Source organism: Saimiri boliviensis, chromosome 4 (assembly GCF_048565385.1).
Source record: "Saimiri boliviensis isolate mSaiBol1 chromosome 4, mSaiBol1.pri, whole genome shotgun sequence".
Classification (NCBI taxonomy): Eukaryota; Metazoa; Chordata; class Mammalia; order Primates; family Cebidae; genus Saimiri; species Saimiri boliviensis.
Genome location: NC_133452.1, coordinates 48363345 through 48389143, shown reverse-complemented (window position 1 = coordinate 48389143; position 25799 = coordinate 48363345). Strand labels below are relative to the sequence as shown.

At 34.5% G+C, this 25799-nt stretch overlaps 1 protein-coding gene across 8 annotated transcripts in view; it reads right to left on the bottom strand.

The window, feature by feature from the left end:
- Positions 1-25799, bottom strand: part of TBC1D32 (TBC1 domain family member 32) — a 229236-nt gene that overhangs the window by 42664 nt on the left and 160773 nt on the right. For all 8 annotated transcript variants that reach the window (XM_074397557.1, XM_074397556.1, XM_074397559.1 and 5 more), the window contains one exon: positions 1322-1447. In XM_074397557.1, the coding sequence (XP_074253658.1) occupies positions 1322-1447 (126 nt within the window). The remainder of the gene's footprint in view (positions 1-1321; positions 1448-25799) is intronic.

The following is a 25799-nucleotide window of genomic DNA, read 5'->3' as shown; positions in this document are numbered from 1 at the left end:
ATCAGGCATTGTGACATGTGCCTGGAATCCCAGATACTTGGGAGGCTGAGGCAGGAGAATAACCTAAACTAAGGGGGTAGAGGTTGCAGTGAGCCAAGACCACACCATGGTACTCCAGCCTGGGTGACAGCCCAAGACTGTCTCAAAAACAAAACAAAACAAAACAAAGAAATGAATAACTGAGGTTAAGACTTGTGGAAAGTATCCCGAGATACCAAGATTCCAAAGAGAACACAATTTTAACGGTAATGTTCTACATGTTTGTTCTGTTTCAGAGGAATGAATAAGGATTAAACAGCTGATAGATCTCTTTTATCTTACTATGCTTGTTAGACAGAGATACATACGTATTTAGTTATTTTGTTTAAACTGAACATCATCTCAATCTGCTGCTTTCTTAATTCTTACTGGTATGTATAGCCCACTGATAGTTTATATTAAATATTCTCTATTATTCAATCAATGGTAAATACATACCTAGAATAGATACTTTAAAAATATCTGGGGGGATGAAATATAGTTTAACTGCTCAGTTTATACTCAAACTTTGGAGAACAATGTTTAGTTTCCTAGCCATAAATATATATCATTATTCTCTGAAAATATTTCTCCAACAACTAATAATATAAAAACTTTTCCCTGTTTCCCATTTTAAATTTTAGAAAAAATGACAAAAATTGAAAACTATAGAGCAGTGCTGATAAAGTAAACAATAATTTTAAGTTACAGTTTCCAGAAAATCTAGCTTAAATTGACATTAGAGCTTTTTCCTTAGCACTTCTTTTTACTACATTCAAAATAAATAATTTTAATTTTAAAAATGATGATTTCAGAAAACAAATGTACAAGTAGATAACTGAATACAAATAAATGTGTTTGCTAATTTAGAAAACATAGCTGTTCCCTTAAAATTTCTTTAGGAGTCAATAAATTTACTTGGACGAATATGAAAGTGATTCAAAATAACAATATTGCTTAGAAAATCAATAAAATTTATAAAATATAGCAATATGTTACATACAGGTAAAAACTGGTAAAACCAAGAAAACTGCTACCTAGGGTGGAGGCAGTGTTCTACTTTTGCTCACTAAGATTGTTTAGACAGTTAAAAAACAAAAACAAAAACAACAAAACAACGCTCACTAATGTCTCAGATTTTAATTTGTGTTCTCTCAGGATCCCAAGTTTCTCAGAAATCAGTGAGCTTCTGGAATTAGCATTATGTTTCCTACATATGCCGACATTAATCTTTAGGAATCACAGATTCTATCAATACAATTTTTATACATTACAAAACCCACTATGGAAACAATGTACTTACCCTCTCCACTGATTGTATCAGGTTTGGCTTTCATCATTTTGCAAAATTGTCTTCGGTAGTTTTCTATCCATTCCATTTGTTTATCAGATATTTTGAGGCATAATAAAAGCTTGCCAAGATCACTGTCTAATCAGAAAGATAACATTTTAGGTTATTACAATAAGACATGCTAGATACACTGAAAAATCATTAATGCTAACTATGTAAACAGTTGAAACTTACAAATGGAATACATACGGCTTTCAAAGGAAACAGATATTCTTCTGTAATTACATCTTATACCATTAATTGTTACATTTATTAAAAGTTCATACCAGTGAATTATTGATTTACTAAAAGTTCACAAAGTGGATTGTGATTTGTAACCATCATTCCTGAATAGGCTTTTCCTTATATGAATATGGCTCACTACTAAGTATCTGTTTGTTTGTCTGTTGGTTTAAATATATTTTCTTGTACTTTAGGTTCTGGGATACATGTGAAGAATATGCAGGATTGTTGCACAGGTACATACACAGCAGTGTGGTTTGCTGCCTCCATCCCCCCATCACCTACATATGGCATATTTCCCCATGTTATCCCTCCCCAACTCCCTACCCCCTACTATCCCTCCCCTAGTCCCCCAAAACAGGCCCCAGCATGTGATGCTTCCCTCCCTGTGTCCATGTGTTCTCACTGTTCAACATCCGCTGATGAGTGAGAACATGTGGTGTTCGATTTTCTGTTCTTGTGTCAGTTTGCTGAGAATTATGGTTTCCAGATTCATCCATCTCCCTACAAAGAACATAAACTCATCGTCTTTTATGGCTGCACATAAAAGACGTATATGTACCACATTTTCCTTGTCCAGTCTATCATTGATGGGCATTTGGGTTGGTTCCAGGTCTTTGCTATTGTAAACAGTGCCACAGTGAACATACATGTGCATGTGTCTTTATAATAGAATGATTTATAATCCTTTGGATATATACCCAGTAACGGCATGCTGAGTTAAATGAAATTTCTATTTCTAAGCCCTCAAGGAAGCGCCACACTGCCTTCCACAATGGTTGAACTAATTTACACTCCCACTAACGGTGTAAAATGTTCCTATTTCTCCACATCCTCTCCAGCATCTGTTGTCTCCAGATTTTTTAATGATCACCATTCTAACTGGCGTGAGATGGTATCTCAATGTAGTTTTGATTTGCATTTCTCTAATGACCAGGGATGAGGAGCATTTTTTTCATATGTTTGTTGGCTTCAAATATGTCTTCTTTTTAAAAGTGCCTGTTCATGTCCTTTACCCACTTTTGAATGGGTTTGTTTGGTTTTTTCTTGTAAATCTGTTTCAGTTCTTTGCAGATTTTGGATATTAGCCCTTTGTCAGATGGGTAGATTGAAAAATTTTTTTCTCATTCTGTTGGTTGCCAGTTCACTCTAATGATTGTTTCTTTTGCTGTGCAGAAGCTGTGGAGTTTAGTTAGGTCCCATTTGTCTATTTTGGCTTTTGCTGCCAATGCTTTTGGTGTTTTGGTCATGAAGTCCTTACCTATGCCTATGTCCTGAATGGTTTTGCCTAGGTTTGCTTCTAGGTTTTTTATGATGTTAGGTCTTATGTTTAAGTCTTTAATCCATCTGGAGTTAATATTAGTGTAAGGTGTCAGGAAGGGGTCCAGTTTCTGCTCTCTTCACATGGCTAGCCAGTTTCCCCAACACTATTTATTAAACAGGAAATCCTTTCCCCATTCCTTGTTTTTATCAGGTTTGTCAAAGATCAAGATCAACCTTTGTCAAGGTTGCAGGTGTCTCGCATTGCCTCTGACGCCTCTGTTCTGTTCCATTGGTCTATATCTCTGTTTTGGTACCATTACCATGCTGTTTTAATTACTGTAGCCTTGTACTATAGTTTGAGGTCAGGTAGTGTGATACCTCCAGCTTTGTTCTTTTTGCTTAGAATTGACTTGGCTATAAGTATCTGTTTTAATTGATAGCACAAACCTTAAAATTGCATTAAGTAAACTGACAGGAACACTATATGCATTCCTCATGTACTTTCAGATACAATTTCATTCACTTCTTTAAAAGCAAAAAGAAAGCATAAGTGTAAAAAATCTTCAGTCAATCATTTAGTTATTCATCTTGGAAAAAACATGCTGATGAAGGGGTTAAATAGGTTCTTCTGGCATATTGATTATTTAAATTAAAGACACCAGAAAAACAACAACTGCAAGATCACTTTGAACTTTGTGTTGTTTCTTTAGAGCAGAAAATGAAATTCTCATGTGAAAGACATTCTCTATAATAGAAGAAAAGACAACATATTTACCTTCAAGGACGAGAAGTTGAGACCAGAGAATACCTTGCAAACCTTATTAAAATAACTCTTATTTTTTAAGCCTCCCCACATAATTTAGTCACATTTTCACAGCTTCTTATCCTTTGTTCAACTCAGTATATAGGTAACTGCTTCTTTGAGTCTTCATTTTTTCTCTATGAGAACTCTCATGCCACATAAAACTTATATATTATGTTTTTCTCTGTTAATCTGTCATTTTTATTTAATTCTTAGATCCTGCTGGGACCCAAAGAGAACGGAGGTAGAGGTTTTCTGCCCACAAACTGAAGACAATGACAAGAGCTAAAGAAAGTATTTATAACTAAAATATAACTTTTCTTCTTTCTGAGTGAACTCATGAATACATAGCAGATTGCATTTAATTATGTAGCTTTAAAGGTACTTATACCCATGACATTTTACTTCTAAAAAATGAATGAATAATATATTAAATGAACCCTTAGTTGTTATTAAAAAAAGATATACACATATGTATTCTTATAGACATATATGTACATAAAAATTCAACGGAGACAAAAGAGGCAAAGATGTTCTCTTATTTTCTAGAAGAAAATGGGAGAATCAGTAGCCAAATCAATTCATATCTTTTTCTTTATCACTTCTCTTGAAAGAGATTTTGAGGATCAAAAAAGAACAAGAATCTTTTGAAATTACAGGATTAAAGACTTAATTGTTTCTTCCTTAAATTATGGTCTGGGAACATTAAAACTATAAAATCATCCACCTAAGCCCTATTTTAGGTTAATTAACCCCACAAGGAAGATACCAGTGGTCAACCTGATACTTGAGAATGTTTCAGCTAACCATGTCTTCCTTTTTTCTTAAAATAAAGAAAATTATAATGAAGAAAGCAAGTCTTTATTCCTTCAGGTTTTAAAAATCAAATAAGCTTTCCAACATAATACAACTATTTCAATTTAACTTTTCAGCCCAACTTTTATACAATTCCATTTATCACATATGGAAGTCTTCCTACGTAGCTATAATAATCAAGACAGTATCACTGCCATCATGAAATGCACATGTGATATAAATCATATGTATGTACATGTATGCATACACATATAAACAAACAGAGATAATAATATTGTAATCAAGACATATCATTCCTGTGATCTAAAATTTCAGTGTTATTTAGCCCTAAGAAAGCTGCCATGTATTGCTGCACGGTCCTCATGGTTATCATATATATCCCTATTTGGCATTTAGGTCAGAAAAATCCTTTTTATATCAAAGCTACACATATATTCTCTCATACAAACACATTACTACACAGTTACATACACCAAACACATGTGGACTCATAAAAATACACACATAAACCAAAAAGTTGTTTTGTTGAAAGAATATGTAATTCTGATATTCAGTACTAATCTATTCTCTTTGAATACCAAAACTATGATACATTTCACAAATAGCCTCAGTCAGAAGCAATGACTAGAGAAAAGTTATCAAGCATTACATCAAAAGAGAAAATAATTCTTTTTAATAAAAACACTTAAAACTATAAACTCATGAAATTTCAACACAGGTAATAATTTTATTGAAAATTATATTATTGCTAACAAAAAAGTTTTAATGTTAAATGTATATTGACAGGAATTAAAGACTTAATTCAACATTATTAAAATTGAATTTTTATTGTTTTCATTTAAAGTATCTACATTACATTTTCCCAAGAAGAAAATACCTAGAGCCTAATAAGAAACACTAATGACACATGATAACAAAGACAATGCAGTTTTTTCATTTTTGTTTCCTCCTCTATTTTCTTCTACTCAAACGTAACTCCACCTTTTACATCCTTTAAACAAAGGATGTTACCACCTCTTTGAAACAGAGGACATTCATATAGCCCTTTCATAGGGTACCTGTTATTTATAAATCTGGTTTTTTTTTTTACTCCTCCCTCCTCTTGCTCTCCTTTCTCTCTCCTTTCACACTTGCTACTCTGTTTTGCTTTCTCATCATCTCATTCTAAGGAAAAGAACACAAGGCATTATAATTGTAAACAGCACCAAGGCAGCAGATGTGGTATGCGCCTGAATCTACCAGTTGGTCGAGAGCCTGAAGGACCCAGTTTAGATAGCAGGAAATTAGATTTGAGGCAATCAAGAAATGCTGAGCTGAAAACAGTCTGACTAAAAGACTCATCGAGAGACAGCTTTGTACCCTTCATTAAACTTCGGGCTACTCTTCCCTCAGCCATCATTGAGAGTATATGCTTTACAATTTGCATTCCACAAAGTTAAAAATATTAAGTGATGTGATATGTTATTAACTAAAAAACATGTATATCAGTGATATCATTGAGTTGGAGGGGAATGATAAATAATTCCTTTATCTTCTCCAAATTTGGGACCAAATGAGAAGCCAGTAAGTGTAGATAAACAGAATTCAAAGTTATCAGTGTCAGTAGACAAACAGCTAAATTAAGCATTATTGCTTGCCTCTACTGCCACCTGGCCTTCTAGATGTCTTCCCTGAACTGAATACTATAAATCTATTCAACCACAGACAGACAGAGACAATTAAAGGCTCTTTCTGACTGTTCATTTTAGAAAAAGTACAAAAATAACCTAAAGACTGGTTAACTTAAAAGTGCAGCCTACAAGTAGGCTAGCCCACAACCTTCCTTCTTGCAAATTCACCTATCAACCATTCCTCTTAAGTTATGCAGAATGAGTAAGGAAGTCCAGAGAGAGGCCATTGATAATACTCCAGCAAAGTCCCTCGGGCATGAAGACATGAGGTAAGGGAAAATGAAAGTTCCTCCATGACAGGTGACTTAGGCATATGACAATTCTTAATTTGTGACTGTGAGTGTAATAAAAATAATACAACAGAATTCTGTATTTCCCAGAATTTATACATGGAGCATTCTGCATTTATAATCAGAAAAAAAAGAATATTAAAAAGCAGTTTTGCTTCTGGCCATGATGGAGGAACTAGAAATAGACTTGCCTTTTGCTGTAAACAACCAGATTGGATAAACTATATCAAACAACTGTTTTCAGACATTAGCCAATGGCAGTGCCGGACTGTAATGTCTGAGAAAAGGGAAACCAATGAGGTAAGCTTTATGCTTGCCCATTTTCTTCCTGGAGGCAGTTTCAAGTTCACCATGCAGAAAGGAAGATGCCAAGGAGGTTCTGCTGAATTAAGGAGATAGATGTAAGATTTCAGAGAGATTAAAGAGGCTAAAATTTGTGGATAATACTGGAAAGAAAGAACTCTAGCAAACTGCTTAACTATTTGTCAAGTTGGCTGCTCACTAATCAGCTGTACAGACTAAGGGTGAAATTTCACAAGGCTGAGCAAACAACAGCTGGGGGATATAAAATGAACAATTCCCAGAGCACACCTAGAGTTACAAGACATCTAAGTTCCAAACAGAGTGAAGAGTACTAGTTAATTGCCTAAGTTTTCCATACAAGTGCCAGAAAGGTCACACCTGAGCAACAGTTAAAATTAGTCATAAAGTAAAGCAATTATACATTCACCCTAATGAAATAGTGGAAGTAAAGCTGACCACAAGTAACTTAACTGCCAGCCAAAAGAATGTCCACTACTCCTTAAAGACAGACAACAAAATCTAGCACTCAACGTAAAATTAATAATGTCTAATATCCCAACAAACCCCGCTAACATGAAAAAAAGAAAAAAAATGTGACTCATAACTTGCAGATATACAATTAATAGAATCAGATTCACAAAAGATTGAAATTAGCAAAGATGCAAAAGACAATGACTTGTCTCAGTAAAAAGAGACAAGTGAATGGTACATGCAACAACCTGGATCAATCTCAAAACCATTATGCTAAGAGAAAAACAGGTACAAATAATGTATCCTATGTAATTATATTTGTATGAAATGCTAGAACAGGAGAAACTAATCTTAGAGCAGTGGTTCTCAAGTGGACATGGTTTTGCTCCCCAGAGAACACCTGGCAATGTCTATAGACATTTCTGATTGTCACAACTGAGAAAAGAGAGGGAGAGTTTTATTGGCATCAAGTTGATTGGAGCAAGGGATGTTGCTAAAAATCCTGCAATGCACAGGACAATTCCTTGGCAAAGGAAAGCCAATTACACGAAATATTAATAGTGCTAAGATTGAGAAGCCCTGACTTACGGTAATGAAAAATATCAATGGTAGAATGCAAGTGGATGGAGAGAAGTTGACTGCAAAAGACAAAAGGAATTAATGTGGGATCATGAGAAAATGTTCTATATTTGACTATGATGGTGGTTATCTTTGTATACATATTTCTAAAAATTCAAACTCCTTTCTTAAAACAGATGCATTCTGCTGTATACAGAAATTTTATTATATACACATGTGTTTGTAAACATGTATGTGTATAATTAAAAAGTTTAAGTGATTGAAATTAAGCATACTAGTATGTTATAAAAATATGAAGTTATAGTTCATAATTTGTTATAAAGCCTGTATCAGAACCCACTGAGCTTTAATTAAAAGTATCTGCATGTGTAAAATGATTCACTTATAAGAACTCTAATGACTATATTATGGTAAAGGGTTTTAAAGTATACATTTTTAAAATCCTCATTAATATGTCCTGAAATGAGGTTCTAACTGCTTTCTGAGTAAAATACAGGCTCCTGTAATAAAATGAACATTCCCTTCTTAGGACTAAATAAGAAAATAATTTATAATATTTTCTAGATGATTAAATATAATAATTCCTTTTTAAACTCACGATGCTTTATTTTTATAGCAACCATGTCTACATTCCTCTAAGAGAGTATTATTTCTAGAGACAGAGTATAATAAATGATGTCTCAGTATATCCATTCTATATCCAGTTATGACAAAGTCACCATGGAAAATTACCAGTTTGTTTTCCCAAGAAAGGCTTAATGTATCTAATGAGTAAGGCAGAGAAAGACAAAGTCTTCTCTATATTTTTTAGGACTACTATGATTTATAGACAACTATGAAAAATTGGAAGAAAGTTAAAAAAAAGCATCTACTTTAGTCTCTGTCCTTCCCACTACTAAGGAAAAGGAAAACAAAAAAGAAAACATCAAGTTTCATGTTTAAAAAATTGCCTGATGATAACTGAAAATATTTCAAAGCTCTGAAATTCTTGGTTATGGTAAGCATTATAAATCTTTTCATATTTGAGGATATTATAATTTTTTCTCAGAAGGTCATATAGGAACAAAGACTATATTGAAAATGTAATATCATTATAGATAATGTAGAAAGAGAGATTATATATAAAAAACTTCCATATAGTTCTTTCATTTCAAGGGGAGAAAACTGTAAAGTCAATATAAATATAACGAAAAACAAGCAATTTACAGAGAAAACATTTAATAATTTCTTTCTAGGATGTCAGTCGGTAATTCTCAGTGTCTGCTTTTTACATAATACTATAACAGATGTTTCAAAAGGGAGAAAAAATAAAATAAAGACTTCATAAACTAGCAAGAGATTCCTAGACTTAATTTAGATAGCCAAAGTTGTATTACCCTGAAGTTTATTCTGTTTGTACTTACCTTCTCTTCCTCTGTTTAGGTTAATGCAGTCAGCATTTCACTTTACTCTTATCATAATAAGCAAGAAAAAAACCTTAGAGTGGTTTCTGAAAAGGAATTCTACAGAAAACTAAAACAGGGAATTTAGGCATTGTTCCATCTATAAATTTGGGAGTATCCAAATTCTTATAAGTCTCTATTTTGTTTGAACAACTGTGGATTAAGGTATGTCATCTACATTTTATATAGATTATTCCTTATTTTGGATTTATCATCCCACTTTTGCTTTTCTTTAATATTTGATAACTAAGCATTTACTATAGGAGAAATCAGTGAAATGAAGCAAATGAAGAATTAGTCTTCCCTTGTCATCCTGCTGTATCTACACTAGTAGATGATCTATTTTTTCTGCTATAGACAGGTGTCAAATAATGACAGTAAAAATACGTGAAAACTAAGTTTACCTATTAAAAGAAAATACTTATTCTGATTTTCTGATCATCTCAACAGCTGCAGCTCAAGATTTACTACATAGGGGGAAAACCATAATCTCAGTCATACTACCAGTTTTCTCAGTTGACAGGTTGATGTCAAATAAAAGTCTTTATCTGCAGAAAATAATTAATTTAAATATTAATTTCTACCCTTAATTCCAAGGTTAGAAACAATAAGAAAAGAAGAAAGCATGAGAAAATGTCTGACTTGACATAAAAGCCTAGGCAAATATTTGATAAAAGGGAGACTAAGTCAACAAAAAATATTTATAGACTAACTATATATGTAAGACAGAATCCAAAAGGCTTTTAAAATCAGAACAAACAATATCCATCATCATGTTACATTACACATTACATAGGACCATATTATTTTTCAGAGAATTTTTACTTATGCTGAAAAGATTCTATTTTTAGTTGATTGGGGGAGAGTTAGTAATCCTAAATTTTACATCATTCATCACACTTGCAAAGGCAATCCAGTCTAGTCATTCGTTAAACAGGCAATTTTCATTATTTTATCAAAATGCAATTGCAATTACAATCCATCTCATTCTCCCCTTTTCTCTCTTAAAAAGTTTATTTCCACACACTGTGTAGGTAACATTCCAATTTTAAATCTTTACTATTAGAAATGGAGAATAGGTCATCAGCAATTTGTAAATCAAATGGCAATAATTCATCAGGGACATGAATAGAGACTTAATTTGTGAAAAGGCAGAAAGTATCAGCAAGAATCAACACCAGTGAAAAAGGACATGTATCCAATAAGAACAAGAAAAATTGTTAAACATAATCAGTATAGATTAACAAAAACTATTCTACTAAATAAAGGATATTGTTCTAGTAAAAAAATAAAAATAAATATTTGTAGTTAAAAAGGCTAAATTTCAACATCTTTTAATGCAAAAAAAAAAAAACAATATCAGCGTAAGATGATAAAATATGTAGGCATCCTAAGATTATAACTATATAACCCAAGAACTTTTTTACTCCCTGAATGTTGCATAGCTCCAGAGACACAGACTATGGTATTCTTGCTCTTTGGCCCCATCTCTAATTTAGAAATGTTATCTATCATTACTTTTGTTACTAACCAAAATACACTGCAATAAGTTTCTAACTATTCTATAAATAGAACTTTGTAGCTATAAGATATTCAAAATAAATTTTATAGACAGTAATATCTACAAAAGGAAAATCTTTTCCATTCCTCAAAATATTAATACATTAACATTTATATGTATCAACGTTAATGAACATATCTTCACTTGCCTACTTTTAGAGGGGTTTGTATCTTCACTTGTCTACTTTTATAGAGTGCCAAAACTATGCAAATAACATAGATGTAATATAGTGGCTCAGAGTCATGGTCTTTACCTAAGAGCATAATATGTTTCTCAAAGACATTTGACAAATACATAGAACCTGATGATTCAAGACATATTTTACACAGAATTAATTCAGACTGAAAATTTACAAATGATGAAAAACAAGTTCTAACTAGACTTCGCTTCTGTTTTATATAACATACACCCCTCACCCTGATTTCATTTAATTTGTAGCTAAAAAAAAAAAAAAAAAAAAAAAAAAAAACAACTACTTCAGGTTGTGGAAAGAAAAAGATACTATAAAGGCATATATTTATCTCTTACATATTATTAACTTTAAATGATCTCTTTTCTCATATAGGAATAATATCATCTGAAACTATCTGGCCAAAAGTATTGGAATGATCTGACTATAAAGATTTTAATATTATTTGGTATATTACATTAAATGGAATGATTATAACCATAGAACTTACTCTTTTATACAGTAGTTGAAAGAAAATGTTTTACCAGGCAGAAAATCAATTTCTTATCAGATAAGCAGAAACGTGATGGTGGAAGCAGTCAAGTAAGATACTGAAGCTACAAAAGACTAAATTTGAAGTAATCACAGAATAAAAGGCTGTACATTTTTCAGGTTTTTTTTCAATTGTGAAAAAATAGGGTGTCATGCTAACAATGCACACCTTCTATGTGCCATAAAAATGTAAAATACCACTGGCTAAATGATGAAATAACTATAATAAAGGTGTCTACTTCATGAATAATATATACAGAAGTCTAAGTCAAGAAGCTTTCTAACTGCAAACCTTTGCATACTATAGAAAATGAGTCAAATCAGAGGTTACTCCAAGTATGAGTAAAAATTCTTAAATTTAGATTAGCCTGGGCAAAAGTTTTAAGGTCCAGTGACAAAGTTGAAGAGTTTCATAATGGGAAAAACAAAGGGGGAAGAAACCCAGTATTAATTCACCCTTTCATTCAATAAATAGTTATGTACTGCTTACTACCTAAGGTAAACAGCATCTTTGTCTCATAGAAATTATATTTTAGGGTAGTAGACAATAAATAAATGTATAAGCTCACTGTAAGGTATAAATGTTCTTAGAGAAATGCACAAAGGTCCAGAGAGACAGAGATAAGCAAGAGAAGAAATGTATTTTAGATAAGGTGGAAATAACTTCTCTGAAGAAGTGACGTTTAGACTAAGCTCACAAGGTTTAAACAGGACTATCCACGGGAAGAGTAGAAATTAATATTCCAGGAAAGGAGAGTATCAAGAGCAAAGGATCAGAGGCATAAGCCTAATGTCTTTTAAGGAGTGACGTTTGTAAAGCATTTATCTTACGAGAAACTTGTGTCTAGAATACATAAAGCACTATTACAATTCAATTATTAAAAGTCAAATAACTCAATTAGAAATGAGCAAAGCAATGGAATAGTCACTTCTCAAAACACACCAATGACCAATAAGCACATGAAAAGTCATCAGCAAAATACAAATCAAAATCACAATGAGATACCACTTCATAGCCATTGGAATAGTTAGATCGAAAGGTCACATCAAGAGCTATAGAAAACAATTTGTGTCAGCTGCTCAAATGATTAAACAGAGTATCATACAATCCAGCAATTCCACTCCTAGGTATACGAAAGAGAAATGAAATGCATGTTCACACAGAAACTTATGCATGAATGTTCATGCATAAGATCAGAGAAAGGCAATCTAATGCTAAGTGTCATGACTGCCAGTGATTTTGTGAGTCACACCACACTTCACCTGTTCTTATTGGTTTTATTAGTAGCACTAGAAACATATTTAAGAAATGAACAAAAAAGTACACTCCTCTTTAAAGATAGCAGCCTCAACTGAATAGATATACATCAAAAAGGTTTCCTAATAAAGACAGAAATTCCCCAGTAGTAAAATATATAAGAGACAGACGTAATTTAGATTGCCGATTATTTCATAGGTCATTTTGAATAAACATTATGAAAGTTTTTTTTATTATACTTTAAGTTCAAGGGTACACGTTCAGAACATGCAGGTTTGTTACATAGGTATACATATGTCATAGCAGTTTGCTGCATCCATTACCTCATCATTTACATTAGGTATTTCTTCCAGTGCTATTGCTTTCCTAGTCCCCTGCTCCCTAACGGTGCAGGTGTGTGATGTTCCCCTCCCTATGTCCATGTGTTCTCACTGTTGAACTCCCACTTATGAGTGAGAACATGCAGTGTTTGGTTTTCTGTTCTTGTGTTAGTTTGCTGAGACTGACAGTTTTCAGCTTCAACCATGTTCCTACAAAAGACATGAACTCATCCTGTTTTATGGCTGCACAGTACATTTTCTTTATCCAGTCTATCATTGATGGGCATTTGGGTTGCTTCCAGGTCTTCACTATTGTGAACAGTGCCGCAATAAACATACGTGCACATGCGTCCTTATAACAGAATGATTTATACTCCTTTGGGTATATATCCAGTAATGGGATTGATGGGCCAAATGGTATTTCTAGTCCTAGAACCTTGAGGAATCACCACACTGTCTTTCACAATGGTTGAACTAATTGAACTAATTTACACTCCCACCAACAGTGTAACAGCATTCCTATTTCTCCACATTCTCTCCAGCATCTGCTGTCTCCTGACTTTTTAAGGATCTCCTTTCTAACTGGCATAAGATGGTATCTCATTATGGTTTTGATTTGCATTTCTCTAACAACCAGTGATGATGAGCTTTTTTTCATATTTTTGTGGGCTGCATAAATGTCTCCTTTGGGAAATGTCTGTTCATATCCTTTGCCCACTTTTTGATGGGTTTGCTTTTTTCTTGTAAATTTGTTTAAGTTCTTTGTAGACTCTGGATATTAGCCCTTTGTCAGATGGACAGATTGCAAAAGTTTTCTCCTGTTCTGTAGGTTGCCCTTTCACTCTGATGACAGTTTCTTTTGCTGTGCAGAAGCTCTTTAGTTTAATTAGATCCTGTTTGTTTTGACTTTTGTTGCCACTGCTTTTAGTGTTTTAGTCATGAAGTCTTTGCCCATGCCTATGTGCTGAATGGTATTGCCTAGGTTTTCTTCTAGGGTTTTTATAGTTTTAGGTCTTTTGTTTAAGTCTTTAGTTTATCTTGAGTTAGTTAATTTTGGTATGAGGTGTAAGGAAGGGATCATTTCAGTTTTCTGTATATGGCTAGCTAGTTTTTCCAACACCATTTATTAAATAAGAAATCCTTTCCCCATTGCTTGTTTTTGTCAGGTTTGTCAAAGATCAGAGGGTTGTTATTTCTGAGGCCTCTGTTCTGTTCCAACAGATATATAGACCAACAGATATATTGGTCTATCTACCTGTTTTGGTACCAGTACCATGCTGTTTTGATTACTGTAGCCTTGTAGTATAGTTTGAAGTCAGGTAGCATGATACCTCCAGCTTTATTCTTTTTGCTTGGGATTGTCTTGGATATGTGGGCTCTTTTTGGTTCTATATGAAATTTAAAGTAGTTTTTTCTAATTCTGTAAAGAAAATTAATGGTAGCTTGATGGGGATAGCATTGAATCTATAAATTCCTTTGGGCAGTATGGCCATTTTCATGATATTGATTCTTCCTAACCATGAGCATGGAATATTTTTCAATTTGTTTGTGTCCTCTCTTATTTACTTGAGCTGTGGTTTGTAGTTCTCCTTGAAGAGGTCCTTCACATTACTTCTAAGTTGTATTCCTAGGTATTTTATTCTCTTTGGAGCAATTGTGAATGGGAGTTCACTCATGATTTGGCTCTCTGGTTGTCTGTTACTGATATATAGGAATGCTTGTGATTTTTGCACATTGATTTTGTATCCTGAGACTTTGCTGAAGTTGCTTATCAGCTTAAAATTATTTTGGGCTGACACGATGGGGTCGTCTACATATACAATGATGTCATCTGCAAATAGAGACAATTTTACTTCCTCCTTTCCTATTTGGATACCCTTTATTTCTTTCTCTTGCATGATTGCCCTGGCTAGAACTTTCAATCCTATGTTGAATAGGAGTGGTGAGAGAGGGCATCCTTGTCTTGTGCTTGTTTTCAAAGGGAATGCTTCCAGTTTCTGCCCATTCAGTATGATATTGGCTGTGGGTTTGTCATAAATAGCTCTTATTATTTTGAGATATGTTCCATCAATACTTAGTTTATTGAGAGTTTTTAGCATGAAGAGCTGTTGAATTTTGTTGAAGGCCTTCTTTGCAGCTATTGAGATAATCATGTGGTTTTCGTCTTTGGTTCTGTTAATGCGATTGATTGTGTTTTTAATTTGCATATGTTGAACCAGCCTTGCATCCCAGGGATGAAGCTGACTTGATCATGATGGATAAGTTTTTTGATGTGCTGCTGGATTTGGTGTCCCAAGTATTTTATTGAGGATTTTTGCATTGCTGTTCATCAGGGATACTGGCCTGCAATTTTCTTTTTCTAGTTGTATCTCTGCCAGGTTTTGGTATCAGGATGATGTTGGCCTCATAAAATGAGTTAAGGAGGATTCCCTCTTCTTCTATTGCTTGGAATAGTTTCAGAAGAATGGTACCAGCTCCTCTTTGTACCTCCGGTAGGATTCGGCTGTAAAACTGTCTTGTCCTGGACTTTTTTTTTTTGGTTGGTATGCTATTAATTAGTGCCTCAATTTCAGAACTTGTTAGTTATACTAGTTATAACACATAGAACTACTGTTATAACCTATAGTACTAGTGTTATACCTAGTAATATAACACTAGTACATATTATACTACTTATCTACACTCTCAGGTAACAGAGAAATGATATTCTAAGTAGAAATTATTTCTACCACATGGAATTAAATGTTTTTATGTGTGATCATCTATACATATACTCACATGCAATATTCAAGTGTACATATACACAAATGTATACATATATATACATACACAGAGAAAATATAGATTAATAGCTTTTAAATGGCCACTTATATTTTAATATGGTGACTCAAAATGTTCATAAAGAAAAATAATTGAACCAGATGACGTCTCAAAATTCTTATTTATAGATGAAGATGAATCATCTAACAGTAAACACTGATGTCACTGAGCTAACAAGAGGCGACTTAACAGATGAGGAGATGATAACTGTAGCAAACAGGATAAATTTAGAAGCTGGGAGATAAATGAAGAGGATGTTACCATGTGCACACAACTGAAGTGATTTGTTTTCCCCCCACAACAATGAAATGATCTCCCAAAGCTGTGCAGTGCAAATGATGACTAAACTAACACCTTACAAAATCTGTGAATCATTACATCTGAATCAAAAAAGCAAAATGGAAAGCAGATAACTCTTGCTTGCAAAGTAACTTTTGTGTCTTAAATATTACTACCTTAAGCATAGTATTTTTTAAAGTACACTATTAATGTTTAGCTTTATTTAACTGTATTCAATCAAACACATACCTGTTAGAAACACATTTGGCTCTATGTTTTTCATTGAGTTCACAAAGAAGGCATAACTATATGGTACAAAGTGAAGCTGGACATGCTTCTGACTTTCCCATTTTCTGCTAAGAGTATATGTTCAGTGACACAGATATCAGCAATATCAGAATAAGATACGGTCACTGTGAATTGACTAAATCTCTGTAAAAATCTCTTCCTAGGCTACGTATTGCTGCCTAGGTCATTCTCTCCTCCTTAAGAAAAACCACAGTAATATCAGAATCACTCTTATTAGGAAGAAGTATCAGGTACTAGTTTTAAATTAGGAATAATGTCTTATTCAAACACTTGTACTTTAGAAACAAACAGAAAGTAAGAGTTCCTGTCCAGTATGGTGGGAAAATAAGCAATTAAATAAGGCCTAAAATTGTACTACACTTCCTAAAACAGAGCATATGCCAGGAAGGATGTCACAGATGTGTTGGGCCTTATAAGCTACAGGGAAGTCACTGACTGATTTCAATTAGAAGAGTAACATAATCTAACCCATGGTTCAGCTGCATCCCTCTGGCTGTTGTGTTGAGAATAGGCTAAACGGTTGGCAGGACACTGCAAGAGGTAAGAGATGAGAGTGGTAGTAGATGAAGGAGTGTGGTTTTATTTTAGATACGTAGAATCAAGATTTGCTGACAGATTAAATGGGTATGAAGACAGAGAAGAGTGCATGAATACCTTTAGTTTATTGCCTGAAGAACTAGAAGCAAACAGTTGACATTTCTGAAAGAGAAAAAAAAATGCCAAAGGAACAAATTTTGGGGGAGTACTAAAAATTTATCTGAGAAATGTTAAGTGTGATATATTTATTCAACTTACTAGCAGAAATGTCAAGTAGACAGTTTTATATATAAGCTATGAGTTCAAGGCAAAGACAGGTAGTAGAGATAGAAATCTTAGAGCTATCAGCATATTGGATAGTATTTCAGTCATGAGATCCTCACCACCATAATACAGCTAGGAAAAAAGAAGACAACTGAGAACTGAGCTCTGGGGCACTCCAAAGTTTAAACGTTAGAGAAAAGTGAAAGATCCAACAAATGAGACAAAAGAAGAATTCATCAGAGATGCAGGAGAAAAACCAAACAAGACTATTTTCTGGAAGCCAAGTGAAGAAATTCTTTCAAAAAAGATGGCAGGTTTGAGTGATACTGTTAGGTGATGAGAAGTGAGATCTGATCAGTGGGTTGAATGCCAGTGGAGTATTATGGTGAAAGCCTGATTAGTTTGCAAGTGGGTCCAACAGAGAATGAAAAGAGAGTAATGGAAATACTCAGATAACTCCTTCAAGGAATTCTGAAGCAAAAGGAAGGCCAGAAATGAGATTTTAGTGATGGAAAAGTGTGTCCAAGAGAAGGTACTTTAAATAAAAATTGCCGGCCGGGCATGGTGGCTCACACCTGCAATCCCAGCACTTCGGGAGCCCGAGTCAAGCAGATCACGAAGTCAGGAGTTCAAGACCAGCCTGGCCAACATAGTGAAACCCCGTCTCTTTTGAATACAAAAAAATTAAAAATAGCCAGGCATGGTGGTGGGTGCCTGTAGTCCCAGCTACTTGGGAGGCTGAGGCAGGAGCATCACTTGAACCCAGGAGACAGAGGTTGCAGTGAGCCAAGATCGCTGCACTGCACTCCAGCCTGAGCAACACAGTAAGATTCTGTCTAAAAACAAAAAGAAAAAGAAAGGAAAAAGAAAAAAAATTGCCAAGAAAGTAATTTTAAATGTTATCATCAGAAAAATAAGCATGTGAGATTATGCATATGTTAATTGGCTCAATTTAGCCATTCCACAATGTATACATATTTCAAAACATGCTGTGCATCATAAATATATTGAATACTTGTCAATTAAAAAATAAATTCATTTTTTAAATTGCAGAGGTAAAAATTAGGCTTACTCAGGAGATTAGTGATAATATATAAGTCCCTGGTCAAGGAGATCTAACTGAGTAGGATTCAATAACAACCAGAAAAGGGTTAATTGGTTAATGGTCTGTATAAAGTTGGATGAAAAGTGCTATTAAATGACTGTATGATCTAGTGAGGCTAAAGAGTAGACATAAGACAAATAGAACACGCAGGTGTAGAGGCTCTAGCTGGAGAGGGAAAACAGTTTAACACTTTGAACGTAAACAAAGTTGGGTAGGCAAGATCCAAAGTGAGGCAATGATAGTTGAAGACTGATGTGAAGGATGGATGCCTTCCACCAGGCTATGCTATAGATGCAAAAAACCACCTGTATTAATCAGGGTTGTCCAAGAAACAAAACCAATGCAATATGTACATATATAGAAGGAGATTTATTATAAGTCACTGGTTCATGTGATTATTGAGGCTGGAGAGTCCAATATTTACAGTGTTGGCCAGAAGTCTGGAGATCCAGGAAAAAAAAAAAAAAAAACGAGAAAAGATAAAGGGAGAACTGTTAGAAGCAAAATCTTTGAGAAGAAACCAGATGGAATGCAGTACACAAATGGAGAAATGGGTTTTCACAAGTTGCATTGGCAGTTCATTCATGATAATAATAGAAAACCTAAATTAACAAAGATGTAGTTAAGTGGGTTGATATGCCTCAGAAACACATGGAAGCTCTTTACTGACTATTTCTACATCATTAATAAAATAGGAAACTTGGCTATTACCTACAGGAATATTGGGGAAAGAGAGGAATTTTTGAGAAGAGAGAAATTCTGAAAATAGTCCTCTAGGAGACTAGAAAAGTAACCTGGGACACACCATACTGGGCATAATGGCAGCATTCCTGCCTGAGGTCAGTCATCTGCAGTTACATTCTGGGTTAGACAGAAAAACTATTATTGCTTCCTTTCCTAAATTATTGATGAGGGTAGAAAGAGAGCAAAATTATATATCTCTCAGCACTGATTCCTAGGAAGTAATAATATTTGTTTCTTCTCAAAAGTGTTCACTTAACCTTAGTTTGTTTTTAATTTCTAAATTTTAGATTCAGGGGGAACATGTACAGAGTTGCTGTATGGATATATTTAGCGATGCTGAGGTTTGGGATATGGATGTCCTGTCACCCAGGTGATGAGCACAGCAGCCAACTTTTCATCCCATGCTCCCCCATCCTCCCTCCTTGCCACTATCTAGTAGTCCCCAGTGTATACTGTTTCCATCTTTATATATATGTGTTTTCAATGTTTAGCTCCCACTTATTAAAATATGAAAGATTTGGATTTCTGCTCTTGCATTAATTCGCTTAGGACAATGGCCTCCAGCTGCATCCATGTTGCTGCAAAGGACATGATTTCATTCTTTTAATGGCTGTGCAGTATTCCATGGTATATAAGTACCATATTTTCTTTATCCAATCCATCATTGTTGGGCATCTATGTTGATTCCACATTTTTCCTGTTGTGAACAGCTGCATGAAAATGCGAGTTTATGTGTTTTTTTGATAAAATGAGTTATTTTCCTTTGGGTATACAGTCAGTAGTGGGATTGCTAGGTTGAATGGTAGTTCTGTTTTAGTTCTGTGAGAAATCTCCAGACTGCTTTCTACAGTGGCTAATTTGTATTTACACAGACAGTGTGTAAGTGTTCTCTTTTCTCTGAGGCCTCACCAACATCTGTTATTTTTTGACTTTTTATAATTGCTATTCTGATTGGTGTTAGATGGTATCTGTGGATCTGATTGCATTTATGTGATGACAGTGATGGTGAGCATTTTTTCTTATGATTGTTGCCACTTGTAAGTCTTTTTGTTTTTCTGAGAAGTACCTGTCCATGTTCTTTCCCCATTTTTTAATTAAATTATTTGTTTTTTTAATTATACTTTAAGTTATTCAATACATGGACAGAATGTGTAGGTTTGTTACATAGATATACACATGTCATAGTAGTTTGCTGTACCCATCAACCTGTCATCTACACTAGGTATTTCTCCTAATGTCATCCTTCCCCTTGCCTCCCACCCGGCAACAGGCCCTGGAGTGTGATGCTCTCCTCCCTGTGCCTATATGTTCTGATTGTTCAACTCCCACTTATGAGTGAGAAGATGTGGTGTTTGTTTTCTTTACCAATCTAACACTGATGGGCATTTGGGTTGGTTCCAACTCTTTGCTATTGTAAATAGTGTCTTTATAGTAGAATGATTCATAATCCTTTAGGTATATACCCAGTAATGATTCATTTGCTGGGTCAAATGGCATTTCTAGTTCTGGATCATTGAGGAATTATCACACTGTCTTCCGCAATGGTTCAACTAATTTACACCCCCACCAAAAGTGTCAAAGTGTTCCTATTTCTTCACATCCTCTCCAGCATCCATTGTTTACTGACTTTTTAATGATTGCCACTCTAACTGACATGAGATGGTATCTCACTGTGGTTTTAATTTGCATTTCTCTAATGACTACTGATGATGAACCTTTTTTCATATGTTTGTTAGCTACATAAATGTCTTTTGAGAAGTGTCTGTTCATATCCTTTGCCCACTTTTTGATGGGGTTGTTTTTTTTTCTTATAAATTTGTTTAAGTTCCTTGTAGATTCTGGATATTAGCCCTTTGTCAGAAAAACCGATTGCAAAACTTTTCTCCCATTCTGTAGGTTGCCTGTTCACTCTGATAGCTTCTTTTGCTGTGCAGAAGCTCTTTAGTTTAATTAGATTCCATTTGTTCATTTTAGCTTTTGTTGCAATTGCTCTTGAGGTTTTACTCATGAAGTCTTTGCCCATGCCTTAAATGTATTCCTAGGCTTCATTTTGTGTGTGTGTGTGTGCATGCGTGTGTGTGTGTGTGTGTGTGTGTGTGTCTACTGCAAATGGGATTCTGTTCTTGATTTGGCTTTCAATCTATACTGTTGTATAGAAAAGCTGGCTTTTGTTCACTGATTTTGTATCTTGAAATTTTACTGAAATCATTTATCATTTCTAGGGGCCTTCTGTCTAAGTCCTTAGGGTTTTCTATGTACAGAATTGTATCATCAGCAAAGAGAGGCAATTTAACTTCTTCTTTTCCTACTTGGATGCCTTTTCTTTCTCTTGCCTAATTGTTCTAGCGAGCACTTTCAATACTATGTTGAACAAGAGCAGTGAGAGTGGGCATAGTTGTCTTGTTTCAGTTCTCAAAAGGAACGACTCGTTTTTGCCAATTCAGTATAATGTTGTGATGTTAGCTGTGGATTTGTCACAGACGGCCTTATTATATTGAGGTATGTTCCTTCATGCCTAGTCTCTTCAGGGTTTTGATCATGAAGAGATGTCGGATTTTACAGAGGGCTTTTTCTGTGTCTATTGAAATGGTAATGTAGTTTTTGTTTTTCATTCTGCTTATATGGTGAATCACATTCATTGAGCCGCATATGATGAACCAACTTGCATCTCAGGAATAAAGTCTAATTTGTGGTGAATTAACTTTTGCTGCTGGAAAAAAATATGCTGCTGGATTTGGTTTGCTAGTATTTTGTCAAAAATTTTTTTGCTTATGTTCATCAAGAATATTTGGCCTAAAGTTTTCTTTTTTCGTTGTCTGTCAGATTTTGGTATCAGGATGTTACTGGCTTTGTAAAATAAGTTATAAAGAAGCCCCTCCTCTTCAACTTTTTGGAACAGTTTCAGTAGGATTGATATCAGTTCTTTATACATCTAGCAGAATTCTGTATGAATCCATCTGGTCCCAGGCTTTTTTTTGGTTGCGAGGCTTTGTATTACCAATTCGCTTCTGAAACTTGTTATTGGTATGTTCAAGATTTTACTTTCTTCTTGGTTCAGTCTTGGGACATTGTGTTTCCAGGATCCAGGAACATATCAATATCCTCTAGACTTTCTAATTTGTGTGCATTGATGTGTTCTTAATAGAGTCTTTTTTATTTTGATCTTTTTATTTCTGTGGAATCAGCTGTAATGTCATCTTTATTATCATTTTTTATTGTGCTTATTTGGATTTTTTTTCTTTGATAATCTAGGTAGCACTCTATCAATCTTGTTGTTCCTTTTGGAAAATCAATTACTAGTTTCATTTATCTTTTTTATGGATGTTTGTTTCACAATTTCAGTTTTTCTTTAATTTTAATTATTTATTTTCTTCTGCTAACTCTGGAGTCAGATGGGTTTTTTTTTTTTTCTATTTCCTCTAGAGATATTAGATCAATAATTTAAGATTTTTCTAATCTCTTGATGAAAGCCTTAGGACTATAAACTTTTCTCTTAATACAGATTTAGCTGTAACCGAAAGATGTAAGTTGTATCCCTATTTTCATTAATTTCAAAGAAAGTTTTCATTTCTGACTTAATTTCATTGTTCACTCAAGGGTTATAAAGAGTTAGTTGTTTAATTTCCACGTTCTGTGTGTAGATTTGAGAGATCTTGGTATTAATTTCCATTTCTATTTATTTTATTCCAATATTATTTCCATATTTATTTTTATTCCATTTCATTTATTTCCACTCATCAAAAAAATGAATTCACTTAGTAGTTGCTTGTCTGAGAAGGATTTTATTTCTCCTTTACCCTGAAGCTGAGTTTGATGGCATATGAAATTCTTGGTTGAAATTTCTTTACCTTAAAAATGATGAAAACAGGCCCCCAATCTCTTCTGGCTTTAAGGTTTCTGCTGAAAAAATCTGCTGGTAGAATGATGAGTTTTCCTTTGTAGGTGAACTGACCTTTCTCTCTGGCTGCCTTTAAGTTTTTTGTTTTGCAGTAACTTGGTAAATCTGATGACTATGTGCCTGGGGATGATCATCTTGTACAGTAGCCTGCAAGTGATCTCCATATTTCTTGAATTCTTATGACTACATGTCTAGCAAGATTGGGGAAATTTTCATGGACTTCAAATGTTTTCCAAGTTACTTACACTTTCTTCTTCTCTCTCAAGAATGCCAATGAATCACAGATTTTGTCTCTACATAATCCTATATTTCTTGAAAGTTTTGTCATTTTTTAAATTTCTTTTTTCTTTGTGTCTGACTTAGTTGATTCAAGAACCGGTTTTCAAGATTTGAGATGCTATCCTCAGCTTGGTCTATTCTGCTGTTAATACTTCTGACTATGCTTTATGACTAATTATGAAATATTTAAAGTGAATTATTCAATTCCAGAGGTTCCGTTTAGTTCTTACTTGAAATGGCTATTTTTTCTTTTAGCTCCTTGATCACTGCACTGGATTCTTTGGATTTCTGGGATTGAGTTTCAACTTTCTCCTGGACCTCAAAGAGTTACCTTACCAGCCAGATTCTGAATCCTAGGTCTGTCATTACAGTCCTTTCAATTTTTTCTTTAAATTGCACTTTAGGTTCTGGGGTACATGTGAAGAACATGCAGGATCGTTGCATAGGTACATACATAGCAATGTAGTTTGCTATCTCCATCCCCCAGTCACCTATATCTGGCATTTCTCCCCGTGTTATCCCTCCCCAACTCCCTACCCACTGCTATCCCTCCCCTAGTCCCTGACAACACACCCCAGTGTGTGATGCTTCCCTCCCTATGTCCACGTGTTCTGACTGTTCAACACCCACTCATGAGTGAGAACATGCAGTGTTTGATTTTCTGTTCTTGTGTCAGTTTGCTGAGAATTATGGTTTCCAGATTCATCCATCTCCCTACAAAGGACACAAACTCATCATTTTTTATGGCTGCATGGTGTATATGTGCCACATTTTCCTTGTCCATTCTGTCACTGATGGGCACTTGGATTGATTCCAGGTCTTTGCTATTGTAAACAGTGCTGCAATAAACATACATTTTCATGTGTCTTTATAATAGAATGATTTATAATCCTTTGGACATATACCTAGTAATGGGATTGCTGGGTCAAATGGAATTTCTATTTCTAGATCCTTGAGGAATTGCCACACTGTCTTCCACAATGGTTGAACTAATTTATACTCCCACCAACAGTGTAAAAGTGTTCCTATTTCTCTACATCCTCTCCAGCATCTGTTGTCTCCAGATTTTTTTAATGATCGCCACTCTGACTGGCATGAGATGGTATCTCAATGTGGTTTTAATTTGCATTTCTCTAATGACCAGTGATGATGAACATTTTTTCTTATGTTTGTTGGCCTCATATATGTCTTTTTTTGAAAAATGTCTGTTCATGTCCTTCACCCACTTTTGAACGGGTTTGTTTTTTTCTTGTAAATCTGTTTTAGTTCTTTGTAGATTCTGGATATTAGCCCTTTGTCAGATGAGTAGATTGCAAAAATTGTGTTGGTTACCAGTTCAGTCCTTTCACACTTGTTAAGAATCATTGCTGGGAAATCAGTGCATTTGTTAGGAGGTAAAAGGACACTCTGGCTTTTTGAATTACCATGTAGAGGGCTGGTGGTCCTTTAACTGTGGGGTAAGTTGAGTACAGTCAGTTGGCTTTGTTTCTGGGTGCTTTCAGAGTGCTATAACTCCATATAGAATCTTCATTTGTGACTGAAATTTTGCCTTACAAAACTTCACAGGCACTGCATACTGGCAAAATATTTTTGGTCTTGTAATCTGGGCTTCTACCCAGTAGGTAGAGTTTAAGAGTGGTGGCCAGCAGATAGGCCACATAAATTCATCTTTTGTCTATAATTCTCTAGCCTAAAAACTCTAAACCTAGCTGCTCAGAAGATAATGTCTAAACACCTGAGTTTGAGTTCTACTGGTCTTACAGCTAGGCATACATGTTCAGTTTTTCTTCCTGTCACTCTTACTGTCACATTCCAGATCTCAGACAGCATTCAACTACCCACAGTTCTCTGACTATAACTCACTTCTTCCAGCTCCTCTGCTGTTTTCTCCACCAAAAAAAAAAAAAAAAAAAAAAAAAAAGCTTTTCTAGTATCCAGAAAATACATATTTAAACTACATGCCTCATTATATACATAACCTTCTTTGGAAGGATATCCCGCTTATGTACTATCCTAGCAGGCTATACATTTTTCTATTTAGTTCCCATCACATTGTACTACTATACAATTATCTAATTACTTAAATGTATTCTGTAAGAGTTCATGACGCCACAGAGGTAGGAACCATAATCTTCATTAATTTCAGTTTTTGAGTACACAAGGCTTGTGTATAGCACATGGCAGTTATACCTAGAATTAACTCAACAAATCAAAAATCATTACTTTTTTTTAATCAAACAGCTGTTGCTACTGGACAGACAAGCTACACCTTAGCTACAAGAAATAAGAATTATTTAGCCTCATACAAATAGTCATGCACTGATTAACAATGAGAATATATTTTGAGAATTGGTTCCTCAAGCAATTGTCACTCTGTTAACACTGTAGAGTGCTCTTACACAATCCTAGGAGTTTATTGCTCCTAGACTAGAAACCTATACAGCATGCTACTGTACTGAATATTGTAGGCAATTGGA